Below are 11,899 nucleotides of genomic sequence, written 5' to 3' on the forward strand. Positions count from 1 at the left end.
GCCTCCTTCACACTGCTTAGTGCCGCCTGAGTCATGGTAGAACGACGAGCGTGGCTACCTGATCTCACAGGTGGCCATGCTCTGGAAAGACAGGTGAACAGGAAGGTTCCCTTTCAACGCTCTTCAGTGGACTTTATGCATTTGTGATGTCTGTTATTTCAGATGACAAATTTGAAGATCTTGAAGAGGCAAATCCATTCTCCTTTAAAGAGTTTCTGAAGACCAAGAACCTCGGCCTGTCAAAAGAGGACCCGGCCAGCAGGATTTATGCAAAGGTAAATCCACGGCATTGTGGCCGATGGCTCTGTGGGACGTTTCTGTTCTGGCCTCTGCAGCTTCCTTTGGAGGAGATTGTGCACGAGTGTGGCAGAGCAGGGCAGGCATCAGTGCTGGGGAGCAGCTCTGGGCTCAGAAGCTGCTGGGTTCCTTCCAGTAGATGAGATTGGGCCTTTCTTCGTGTTCTGAGGCAGAACACAGAGAAAAGAAGATGCACTCCGAGTCAGAAGCATGGCCTCCACTGTTTTTTGTTTTTTTTTTTTCCCAGGTGGGACTTGACCACAACTCCCCACCCTCCCCAACCGGGGCGTATGGCCTGGAGTATCAGCAGCCATTTTTTGAGGACCCGACAGGGGCCGGTGACCTCCTGGATGAGGAGGAGGATGAGGACACCGGATGGAGTGCGGCCTACCTGCCGTCGGCCATCGAGCAGACTCACCCCGAGAGGGTCCGTGCCGGCATATCGCCCTGCAGCACATACCTTTCCTTTTTCTCCACCCCGTCGGAGCTGGCAGGGCCTGAGTCTCTGCCCCCATGGGCGTTGAGTGACACTGATTCTCGCGTGTCTCCAGCCTCTCCGGCAGGGAGTCCTAGTGCAGACTTTGCAGCTCATGGAGAGTCTCTGGGAGACAGGCACCTGCGGACGCTGCAGATAAGTTACGAAGCAGTAAGTGAGCTTTGCGACGCCCTCTGGCACAGCGCCTGTCCGAGCAGCCTGTCCCAGGGAGAACCTAGAGCCATCCTGCCTCCTGGGTGGCCTGGTTTGATTTCCAGGACAAGACGACTTGCGTAACAGCCTGCTATCCACTTTCCCTTTGACTTTGCCTCTGGTTACACGTGTGAATAGAACCGGCTAAAGAGGACTGGTGAGCTAGAAGCTGTGAATTGGATGCAGTCGGGCACTTAAAGGGCTGTACCCTCAGGAAAGGCTGGCTGCAGTCGTCAGCTCAGGGACATCTTGCTAAGTATTCTAAGAGGAGGAAAATTTTTAAAAAATTATAGTCACCTAAAAGGTTATAAGCTGTGAGTAAAAAAAATGTTTTTTAGCTGGGCGCAGTGGCTGACGCCTGTAATCTTAGCACTCTGGGAGACCGAGGCAGGTGGATCACGAGGTCAGGAGTTCGAGACCAGCCTGGCCAACATGCTGAAACCCCTGTCTCTACTAAAAATACAAAAATTAACTGGGTGTGGTGGCAGGTGCCTGTAATCCCAGCTACTCGGGAGGCTGAGGCAAGAGAATCGCTTGAACCCGGGAGGTGGAGGTTGCAGTGAGCCGAGATCGCGCCATTGCACTCCAGCCTAGGTGACAAAAGCGAAACTCCGTTTCAAAAAAAAAAAGAAAAAATTTTTGTTTTTTCCTGAGACAGTGTCTCACCGTGTTGCTCACGCTGGAGTGCAGTGGCGCGATCTCGGCTCACTGCAACCTCTGCCTCCCGAGTTCAAGTGATTCTCCTGCTTCAGCCATCCAAGTAGTTGGGACTGCAGGTGCCTGCCACCACTCCTGGCTAATTTTTGTATTTTTAGTAGAGACGAGGGCACCACGTTGGCCAGGCTGGTCTCAAACTGCCGACCTCAAGTGATCCACCTGCGTCAGCCTCCCAAAGTGCTGGCATTACAGGCGTGAGCCACTGCCCCGGCCTCTGAGTAAAATTAACTGGCATCTGTGACCACAGGTCTTTGAAAAGTGCCCGCCTCTGTCCGTGGTCTCCCTCTGTAGTGCGCTGCAGGTGGACGCTGCACTGACCCAGCCATCTCTGCTTATCAGGAGGCTCTAGAGCCAGACTACAGAAGCGCACACCCTTTTGAGCGAGACATGCTGACTTTCTAATAAGGATGTTCTCTCTCCACAGCTGAAAGATGAAAATTCTAAGCTGAGAAGAAAGCTGAATGAGGTTCAGAGCTTCTCTGAAGCTCAAACAGAAATGTATGTAAGCTTTTAGTTAGGAATGCAATCCACAACATCTAACACAGAGGGAAATCCGTTTTTAAATGATAATGAAGTAATCAGAGTCAAACCAGATCTGGGTTTTATTGTATATAAATGTTCAGCATCCAACACATTTCTGTGTTCTGCATAAAAGTTTGTTTTGAGACAGGGTCTTGCTGTGTCACCCAGGCTCGAGTGCAGTGGCACAATCACGGCTCACTGCAGCCTTGACCTCCTTGGCTCCAGTGATCCTCCCATCTCAGCCTCTTGAGTAGCTGGGACTACAGGCGTTTGCCACCCCACCTGGCTAATTTTTAAATTTTATTTTTGTAGAGACAGGGTCTCACTGTGTTGCCCGGGCATGTCTCAAACTCCTCGGCTCAAGGAATCCTCTCGCCTCAAGCTCCTAAAGTGTTGGGATTATAGGCATGAGCCACGGCGTCTGGCGAAGGTTTATTTTAAACTTTAGACAAAAAGCCACCAAATTCCTTGTTGGAGCAGCAGTGCTGTGAGAGCCCCTCCCTGCACTCCTGCCTGGTCGCCGGCTGCAGGTCTAGACCGGAGGCTGCTGCTGCCTCCCCACCATGCTTGAGGCCCGTTCCATCGCAGGCTCTTAGCGGGTTTTAGCTGGCTAATGAGGTATCTTTTTGTAGTCCTCTTAAAAGTAGCCACAGAAATTAACAGCTCGGGTTTTTCTTTAACAAGGGTGAGGACACTTGAGCGGAAATTAGAAGCAAAAATGATCAAGGAGGAAAGCGACTACCATGACTTGGAGTCGGTGGTTCAGCAGGTGGAGCAGAACCTGGAGCTGATGACCGTATGGGTTTCTTTCTCTGAATCGGATGAGCTGGGTGGGGCAGGAGCGCTCCTGAGAAAGTGCTGCTGTCCTCAGCAGCTGCTACAGCCTGCCCTTGGGAGTGGGGCCATGTGGCTCCCTGGGACCGGTGTCCCTTGATATCGCTGTCTCCCCATGCCTGGGGATAGCTGGCCCGTGAGGCCGTCCATGGGGAGTGGGGGCCCAGAGCACAAACACTGCACGGTGAGCCCTTCCCATGGGTGGTGAGAGTGGAGGTGGGACTGGGTGGGGCACGGGGCTGTGAAGGGCCACAGCCAGGTTGGGTGACCTCCTGCTCCCTGCGTTGAGGCCCGTGTCCGGTATTAATGTGAGGACATCAGTGATGCTTTTTGTGGTTTTGTTTTTTTTTTTTTTTGGGTAACAGAAACGGGCTGTAAAGGCAGAAAATCACGTCGTGAAACTGAAACAGGAAATCAGTTTGCTCCAGGTAATTGAAGCAAGGACTTCAGTGTTTTCCTTTGATCTGTGGAGTCACGTAGATAATGAATTCAGGAAGACAGAGATAAAAGACTCTGCTGGGGTTTCCCCGGGGCCCAAGCAGAGAAAGGACTTCAAATGGGGACAGCACCTGCTTCCTGTTGGGGCCTGAAGCAGAGGGAGGCCCTGGAGTTCTGTTGGGACTTTGGGGTCTGGCACGGGGCGTCCACTTGTAGGAGTCCCTGTTTCCATAGAGGTAGGTGCTCGGCATATACTGGAGTGAAGGGGAAGCCGTTAAGCCCCCAGTCCCAGAGGCGAGCCCCCAGTTAGGCCAGAGCACCCGTCCTGAGTGCCAGGCCCCCATGGGTAAGTCGTTGCCTCGCTGGGTGGTGACTTTTATCTGGATTGCCTCGGAGCTGCTCTTTCCTTAGCTATAACCATCCCCCCCAGGCTCAGGTCTCCAACTTTCAGCGAGAGAATGAAGCCCTGCGGTGCGGCCAGGGTGCCAGCCTGACTGTGGTGAAGCAGAACGCCGACGTGGCCTTGCAGAACCTCCGGGTGGTCATGAACAGCTCTCAAGCTTCCATCAAGTGAGTGCCTGGGAGGCACTGGGAAGCCTGGCAGGGAAAGGGGTGAGATTGGAGTGGTCGTCAGTGATACTGGGTGGGGACCTAGGCTGACAGCACCGTGGCTGGAGGACCAGGGAGCCGCAGGGAGGGACACATGCTCAGTGGTCCTAATAGCTCTCTGGGTCACTTTGTGGACAGACCACAGGCTTTCTAACCCACCTCCCAGTGTCCGATCCCACCTGGGAGGTGCAGACAGCCCCACCACCTGTGGACACTAAAGCTCTGAATAAAGGAAATAGTGGTAGTTTCCCTCCTAGTGAAAAAGCAAATTCCCAGAAGGCCCTTACTACTGTGCCTGGCTGGGGACATGCCAGCCACCATCACTGACAGTGGTGAGTGTCTGCCACCCACTGGGCTAAGTTCTGCAGGGCGGTTTTGGCCCCCCAGAGCACTCCCTGTGGACAAGAGAGCTGTCTCCTGTGAAGTCAGGTATGGGTCCCCTCGAAGAGGAGCTAGGAGTGGAAAACCTGTGGTTCTCCCCTGAGCCCCCCACTTTCTCCCAGGAATCCTGTCCCTTTCTGCCCCACAAACCCCACCCCTTTCTCCCTGGAACCCCTCCCCTTTCTCCCCCAGAACCCTGTCCCTTTCTCCTCGCCCCTGCAAAATCCCACCCCTTTCTCCCTGGAACCCCTATCTGTTTCTCCCCCAGAACCCTGTTCCTTTCTCCCCCCCGAATCCTGTCCCTTTCTCTCCCCCAGCAAACCCCACCCCTTTCTCCCTGGAACCTCTTCCATTTCTCCCCCACAGAACTCTGTCCCTTTCTCTCTGGAACCCCTGCCCATTCTACCCTTTCCCTGTGGAACAAGGCCCTTCCCCCACCATAGAAACCCTCCCCATTCCTCCCCCTGGAGACCTGCCCCTTCCTCCCACTCAGAACCTCTCCCCTTCCCCCACCCCTGGGAACCCCTCCCCTTTCTCCCCCCAGAGCCCCATTGCTGCCGAGTAGCTGCTGCCACCCATCCTGGTATCCATGCTTGCTTTCAGGCAACTGGTTTCCGGAGCTGAGACACTGAATCTCGTTGCTGAAATCCTTAAATCTATAGACAGAATTTCTGAAATTAAAGATGAGGAGGAAGACTCTTGAGGACCCCCTGGGTGTTTTCAGCATGAAGCTCCGTGTATGCCCTGAGATCACCACTGCTTGATCTGAATGTGCAGTTGTGTCCTTAAATATGCAGTCTTCACCCAGAGTAAAGTGTTTATCGCAAGAGTCCAGTGTCGTGCCCTCAGCCAGTTCTTGGCCACCGCAAGGGGAGCAGCCCTGGCCGAGTTGCCCCTGTGGTTTCTATGCAGCCCTTCGTGGCGAAATTCCTGCGGTCTTACAGAGTCTAATGAGCTCTTGGAAGACACCGTCATGAAAGCCAGCGATTTTAAGAAAAAGAGCGGTTCTGGAATCAGTGTTTTCCAATCCCATCCCAGAACATCAGTTGTAAGATAAGTACAATTGGTTGTCCTTGATTTCGTAAGTAGAAGAAACACTACATGCGCCTCTGAGGTGGCCGCCCTGGGCAGGGACCTGTGCCTTCCGCCAACACTCAGGGCTCCCTCTGGCTCCCAGGTCACTCTGGCGGCCCCGGCAGCTGGTCCCTGTGGTCATGGCCCGAGTGCGGAGGGGCCACTGCGTGGCTGCTGCTGTCCTCCCCCAGGACCCACGGGGACCATGGCCACACAGTCCGTGCTGTGAAGCTGTCCAGATGCTCCTCTTTGGCTGGGGGTTCTGGTGGATGTTTCAAGTAGCATTTTGTACAATGCAGTTTAGAATTCAGGAATTTCAAGTATGTGCAGAGCCCGCCCGGGTGTGTGAGGTCCTAGCTGCCTTTCTGACGGCCTCCCGCAGAGGGAAGTTAACGAACACTAAATGCCTTTTTGACTATTTTCCTATAGATTTTTTTTTAAACTGTTTTTCCTCCTGTTCCAATTGATAGCTTTCTTATTTAATAAATTCTGCAGTTCACCGCACTGTCTCTTCTCTGCTGACTTAGCCAGTCCTTGGAGAACGTTGTGGCCTTCCACACCTCACTCGCTCTTGCCCTAACTGGTACCTTGTGCTGGCAGGTTCTCTTCAGGTCCTCAGCCCTCAGGGTCAGGGGCAGACTCAGACCACTGCTGCCTGGGCCTGACCACAGGGACCCATACATGATGGACGTGTGAGTCATGCAGCTGCACATTTCAGAGCTGGACAGACTGGATTCTAGCGTTGGATCATCTTTTCAGATCATGTGGTTGAATTTTTTAAACAAGGTGTCTGAACCACTAGACCCCTCGTCTTAGCTACAGGTGAAAGCCAGAGTTCTCCAGCAGTCACTGTGGAGTGGTCCTGCTGCCTAGCCCCATGCACCTCCCATTCCCGCCGGTTGGTGAAAGCAGGCTCTGGATTCTGTTGGCAGAGCTGACTTGAGACAGGGTGCTGTGGTTGGAAAGTGCCGGAATGACGTTCTGAGTGTGCAGGCAGCTCAGGGAGCCCTGTAGCAGCAGGATGGGGGCATCCTGCGAGGATGCCTCAGTCCACAGACCTTCCCTGAGGCCCTTCGGGAGAGACAGCATTTTATGGGGTGGGAGTCACAAAGTCCAGATGGCCAGGCGGGTCCCATCCACCAGATGCTTGTGAAGCAGGGTGGTCCCTGGCCCTCATGGCAGCAGCTCATGGAGCAAATGGGGCCCAGGGAAGCACGGTGGGGATGGCCATGTGGGTTTTGCACACCCCTCTCTTTTGTTGTCTGTGTTTAAAGTGTTTGATAGTAAGAAGTTTAAAAATGCAACTTACAGGCCGGGCACGGTGGCTCACGCCTGTAATCCCAGCACTTTGGGAGCCGAGGCGGGTGGATCACAAGGTCAGGAGATGGAGACCATCCTGGCTAACACGATGAAACCCCGTCTCTACCAAAAATATAAAAAATCAGCCAGGCGTGGTGGCGAGCACCTGTAGTCCCAGCTACTCAGGAGGCTGAGGCAGGAGAATGGCATGAACCCGGGAGGCGGAGCTTGCAGTGAGCCGAGATCACACCACTGCAGTCCGGCCTGGGGCGAAAGGGTGAGACTTCCGTCTCAGAAAAAAAATACAACTTGCCTGCCTCTGCCTTCGGATTTCCAGCCCCACTCAGGCAGGTCACGATGACACAAGGACTGAAACAAGGCACTCAAGGAGCCCACAGCCACCTGGTTCCATCCCCTCCATCTGTTTCTTGCCAATCCCTAGCTCCCAGCCTGGCCTCACCTGGGCCTAGCCCTTTGCCACCAAAAGCCCACCTCCTGGGTAGACGGGGCAAACCCCCTTTATAGTTCTCCAGCTGATGCCCCCAGCTCTCCCCAGGCTGGAGTGGAGGCCCCCTCAACTAGCTGGGCCCAGGATGTCTCTGCAGCACCTCTGGTGCTTACAAGCTCTCAGGAACCAGGAACTGTAGGCTCCTGCCCAGCTCCCGGCTGAGTTAGCCCTGGCACGTTCCTGAAGGAATGAATACCCACTTGGGGGAGGTCCCCAGGGCAGCTCTCCAGGCCAGGACACCCTAGAGGGCCCAGAGGGTGGGCACAGGTGACCAGGGAAGCGAGTTCTGCGTGGTGTGGGCCTCCACCCTCTGACCTCAGTCTCCTGCACGTGCCTGGAGCTCGGCCTGGCCTGGGCGGTCCTAAGCACGCAGGGCAGGCTCCGCAAAATCCCTTCACGTAGACTTTCTCATCCGCTGCTTAACCAAACCCCAAGATGTCCGTTAACAGAGGATGAATCAGGCACAGAGAGGTCCAGCGGTGGCCACCGAAGGTCACAGCCAGTGAAGACCGGTCTTCCGGCTCGTGACCATGTGGCCGGGTGCCTGTCCTCGCCTGTCCCCTGCCTTGGGGTCCCGCGTCCACCCGCGTCCCTCCAGAGCGCGCGGAGGCGGCCCCCAGGACGGCCGCGCGAGGGCAGCATCGAGCCGTTCGCCCCTCTAGTCCCGGCAGGTGCAGCGGCCGTCCCGGCGTGCCCCGCGCCTCAGGAGGCGGGACTTCCGGCGCGCGGCGCTCTTGTTCTGCAGCCGCCGGAAGCGTCGAGACTGCGGTCGCCCGGGCGACGGCTGGGTCCGCGCGAGCAGGTAAAGTCTGCGCATAACGGGTAAGGCGCGGGTGGCGCTGGCAGCTCCCGGGGTCTCCCCGCGGAGGGGGCGCTGTCCCGAGGAGCGGACATCTGAGGCCCGGGACGGGGGCGGGGCAGCGTCCAGAGTCGGGGAAACTGAGGCCCGGCGTGGCCCCGTCCGGCTGAGCCTGGGCGCGCGAGGATTCCGGCCCTGGGAGCCCCTCGGCTGGGAGCGGGCTGCGGCCCCCGCGGGCTCCGAGGAGGCGCCGGCGGGGGGGTCCCGGCTGCAGGGCGCCCGCGTGCTTCTCGGGGACTGCGCCGTCGATTCTGCGGTGGCCGAGCCTCGGAGGGGTTTCCCCAGGTCCCGCAGCTAGCAGGAGGCGGAACTGGGCCTGGACCGGGTGTGTCTCCCAAACCGGTGCCTAAACGTCCATCGCCCTGGCGCTTCCTGGGGTTCCCTGGGCCAAGCCGAGTCTGAGTGGCGTCCCCGCAGCTGGGGCGGGAGGGACCGCCTGCTGCGTTCCGTTTTGGTGGGCAGCCCTCATGACCAGCCCTTGGGAGAGGGGTGCGGGGAGAGGGACAGCCCCTGATGTCGGTGGCTCAGCACGTGTGACTTTGACCTCCTTCCTGCCGATCATTGCTCTCCTGAGCAACTCCGGGAGGGGAGGCAGCAGCCTCTTGCGTGAGGCTTCCAAGGGAAAGCGTCTCCCTTGGAAGACGCTGAACCGGCCTGCGATCGCTGCCAGCTCTGCTTCTGGCCGGCTGTTAGCTGAGTTTACAGGTTCACAAGCATTTCGGGCATCAACAAGGGGCTTTGTGAAGGAGCGAGGGGACCTGGGCTGCTGATGTGGCTAACGGTGCTGGCGGGTGGATGCTTTGGTTTTGTTCCAGTTGGGCAGTGCCCCAGTCAGTCTCCAGCAGGGAGAGCCATGCCAAGGGCAGGGGAGGGCGTTTCTCTTTGTTGTTGGGTGTTTTGGGCTCCGGGGTCTGTGCTAGTGATTCCTTTAGATTTTTTCTGCTAATGCTTCATTCTCCTACTGTCTCTCTCTAGCGTCCTTCTCTCTTCAGACTTCCTAGACCACAGTTCCTAAGAAATAAAGCTTGGCCGGGCGCGGTGGCTCAAGCCTGTAATCCCAGCACTTTGGGAGGCCAAGACGGGCGGATCACGAGGTCAGGAGATCGAGACCATCCTGGCTAACACAGTGAAACCCCGTCTCTACTAAAAAATACAAAAAACTAGCCGGGCGAGGTGGCGGGCGCCTGTAGTCCCAGCTACTCGGGAGGCTGAGGCAGGAGAATGGTGTGAACCCGGCAGGTGGAGCTTGCAGTGAGCTGAGATCCGGCCACAGTACTCCAGCCTGGGTGACAGAGCGAGACTCCGCCTCAAAAAAAAAAAAAAAAAAAAAAAAAAAAAGAAATAAAGCTTGACAGACATTTGTTCGGTCTCAGGCACTGCCACATTCCAGGTGCTGTTATGGATGCACAGAGAACAGCCAGCCTTGCCTTTGGGTTGCCTTTGAGAGCTTCCTTCCATGGGGGAAGTGCCTGTCACCTGGGCAGTTTCAGCGTGTGTCTCTGAATTTTTCTCAAATGCCCTCTGTGGCCCGGCTCTGTGCCATGGGAGAGCAGGATGGCCAAAGCGGGGCACGGGCTGTGTCCTTGCCCTATAGTGACTTTGCCACTGCGCCCCACACTTTCTGTATTGGGTGGCCAGTTTCGGCGTGGCTTGGTGTGGGAGCAGAGACAGGACAGCGGGCCTGCCCTGGTTCATCCACTCCCTGCCCGTGCTGCTTGCAGCCTCAGAGCAGGCGGGAGACCTTGGGGCTTAGGCTCCTGGCAGAGCACATAGCAGGAGTTCATGGGGTCTGAGGTTGCCACTCCAGGGCTCCCTGATTCTGGGCCTGGCCTCTTGATCTTTCTCTGGGGAGCCCAGTGCCCGCTGCCGCACAGACTCCTGCCATCCCCTGTGGGCGGGTGTGTCTGAAGGAGAATGGGATCCCAGCACAGTCTTGGTTTCTAACATCTTGGGGTGTGTTTTGGAGGCAGGCAGAAGTCATGGATGTAGATGCTGAAAGAGAGAAGATAACACAGGAGATCAAGGAGCTGGAAAGGATTTTAGATCCCAGCTCCACGGGCACCCACGTGGAGGTCTCAGAATCAAGTCTTGAGTCAGATTCTGAAGCAGGTGAGCCCCTTGCACCTGGCCTCCTGGGGTCCTGGTAAGAACAGCTGGTCTGCCCCCTGGGTTCCTCTCAGGCACATTAGGGTATGATGGTAACTAGGTGTTGTCTCTCGGGCCTGTAACCCCAGGGACTCCGGAGGCTCAGGCGAGGGTATTATTGTTCGATCCAAGGAGTACATGTCCAGCCTGGGCAACGCAGCAAGACCCTGCCTCTAAAAATAATAATAATAAAACGGTGGCTGGTAGTGCTTGGACCAGGCCCAATTTTTTGCCAACTGGTGTCTGCCTGTACTCCAGCCAGAGAGCTTCTGACAGTTCCATGTTTGCTAGCCCCTGAACCAGCTGGCTGTGTGTGTACCCTGGGCTCTAGTCCTCCCAGGGTCTGGCCCTGGCCTCCTTGGGCCTGTGCAGGGCTTCTGGAGTGGACCATCCTGGGAGGAGGGGGTGAGCCTGGAGCAGCCTGGACAGTTCATGCCTGATGGTCACCACAGCTCACACCCCCAGCATCTCTTCTCCTCACATGCACCCCTGCCAATGTGCTCCCCATCCCAATGTCCTCCCCACCCCAATGTGCTCCCCACCCCAAGCGCTCCCCTCCCCATGCACTCCCCTCCCCACGCGCTCCCTTCCCCATGTGCTCCCCTCCCCATGTGCTCCCTACCACATGTGTTCCCCACTCCATGTGCTCCCCACCCCATAGGCTCCCCACCCCACAGCCTCCCCTCCCCACGTGCTCCCCTCCATGCTGCCTTTATCTTCTGAGCCTACCCCAACCCCACCAGCTGCTCCCTGACAGGAGACCCCCCCAGCCTTGTTTCCCACTTCTCCCAGACCTAGGGCCTGCCTCTGAGGCAACCTGCTATCTTTCTCTGTGGTCAGGGCCTCTACGTCCGTGCCTTCCATCTGACTGGAGGAGCTCCCGAAGGACAGGGCCATTTTCTGCTAAGCTTTCTCCGTCTCTCTCTCCAGTGCAAGATAGCCTGTGCCGTCCAGTGAACCCTGTGTAGCTTTGTCCCGTGTGCCTGGAGGTCCCCAGTGTGTGGTCAGAGTCTTCTCTATCTGGCTAACCCGGCCTTGGTCTATTGCCCACCCTGCTGTCAGAGAGGGAAGGTCCGCTCATTGCAAGCCTCAGCCTGAGGCGCTCTCACCACTTCACAGCCCGGGCCCTCTCCCCTCTGCCGAAGATACAGTGGTGAGCTGCGCCCCCACCCCGACCCAGACGCTGGTCACCAACACTGTGTTGCTTGTGTTTCTGACAGAGTCACTGCCTTCTGAGGACTTGGACCCTGCCGATCCCCTGATCTCGGTAACTGCTGGCCTGATCTGGCTGTGCCACTGGGTCGGGCCTGCCAGCACCTTCCAAAGTGGCCTGGGAGGGGGTGTGGTTTGAACCCATATTGGTTTTTCTGCATTATGAAAATGATCGGCCGGGCGCGGTGGCTCAAGCCTGTAATCCCAGCACTTTGGGAGGCCGAGACGGGCGGATCAGGAGGTCAGGAGATCGAGACCATCCTGGCTAACACGGTGAAACTCCGTCTCTACTAAAAAATACAAAAAAACTAGCCGG

General features: G+C 56.7%; 2 protein-coding genes across 2 annotated transcripts in view; both read left to right on the plus strand.

Annotated features, from left to right (window-relative positions):
* SDCCAG3 (serologically defined colon cancer antigen 3) overlaps positions 1-6,064 on the plus strand; it is a 17,524-nt gene extending 11,460 nt beyond the window's left edge. The window contains exons 3-10 of the mRNA XM_011957288.1: positions 163-291; positions 398-399; positions 545-943; positions 2,127-2,200; positions 2,909-3,020; positions 3,424-3,486; positions 3,927-4,066; positions 5,090-6,064. Coding sequence (XP_011812678.1) covers positions 163-291; positions 398-399; positions 545-943; positions 2,127-2,200; positions 2,909-3,020; positions 3,424-3,486; positions 3,927-4,066; positions 5,090-5,189 — 1,019 coding nt within the window. The 3' untranslated portion in view covers positions 5,190-6,064. The remainder of the gene's footprint in view (positions 1-162; positions 292-397; positions 400-544; positions 944-2,126; positions 2,201-2,908; positions 3,021-3,423; positions 3,487-3,926; positions 4,067-5,089) is intronic.
* Positions 6,065-10,205: 4,141 nt separating this feature from the next.
* SNAPC4 (small nuclear RNA activating complex, polypeptide 4, 190kDa) overlaps positions 10,206-11,899 on the plus strand; it is a 43,357-nt gene continuing 41,663 nt past the window's right edge. The window contains exons 1-2 of the mRNA XM_011957412.1: positions 10,206-10,335; positions 11,592-11,638. Coding sequence (XP_011812802.1) covers positions 10,206-10,335; positions 11,592-11,638 — 177 coding nt within the window. The remainder of the gene's footprint in view (positions 10,336-11,591; positions 11,639-11,899) is intronic.

Source organism: Colobus angolensis, unplaced genomic scaffold, assembly GCF_000951035.1.
Source record: "Colobus angolensis palliatus isolate OR3802 unplaced genomic scaffold, Cang.pa_1.0 Scaffold44, whole genome shotgun sequence".
Lineage (NCBI taxonomy): Eukaryota > Metazoa > Chordata > Mammalia > Primates > Cercopithecidae > Colobus > Colobus angolensis.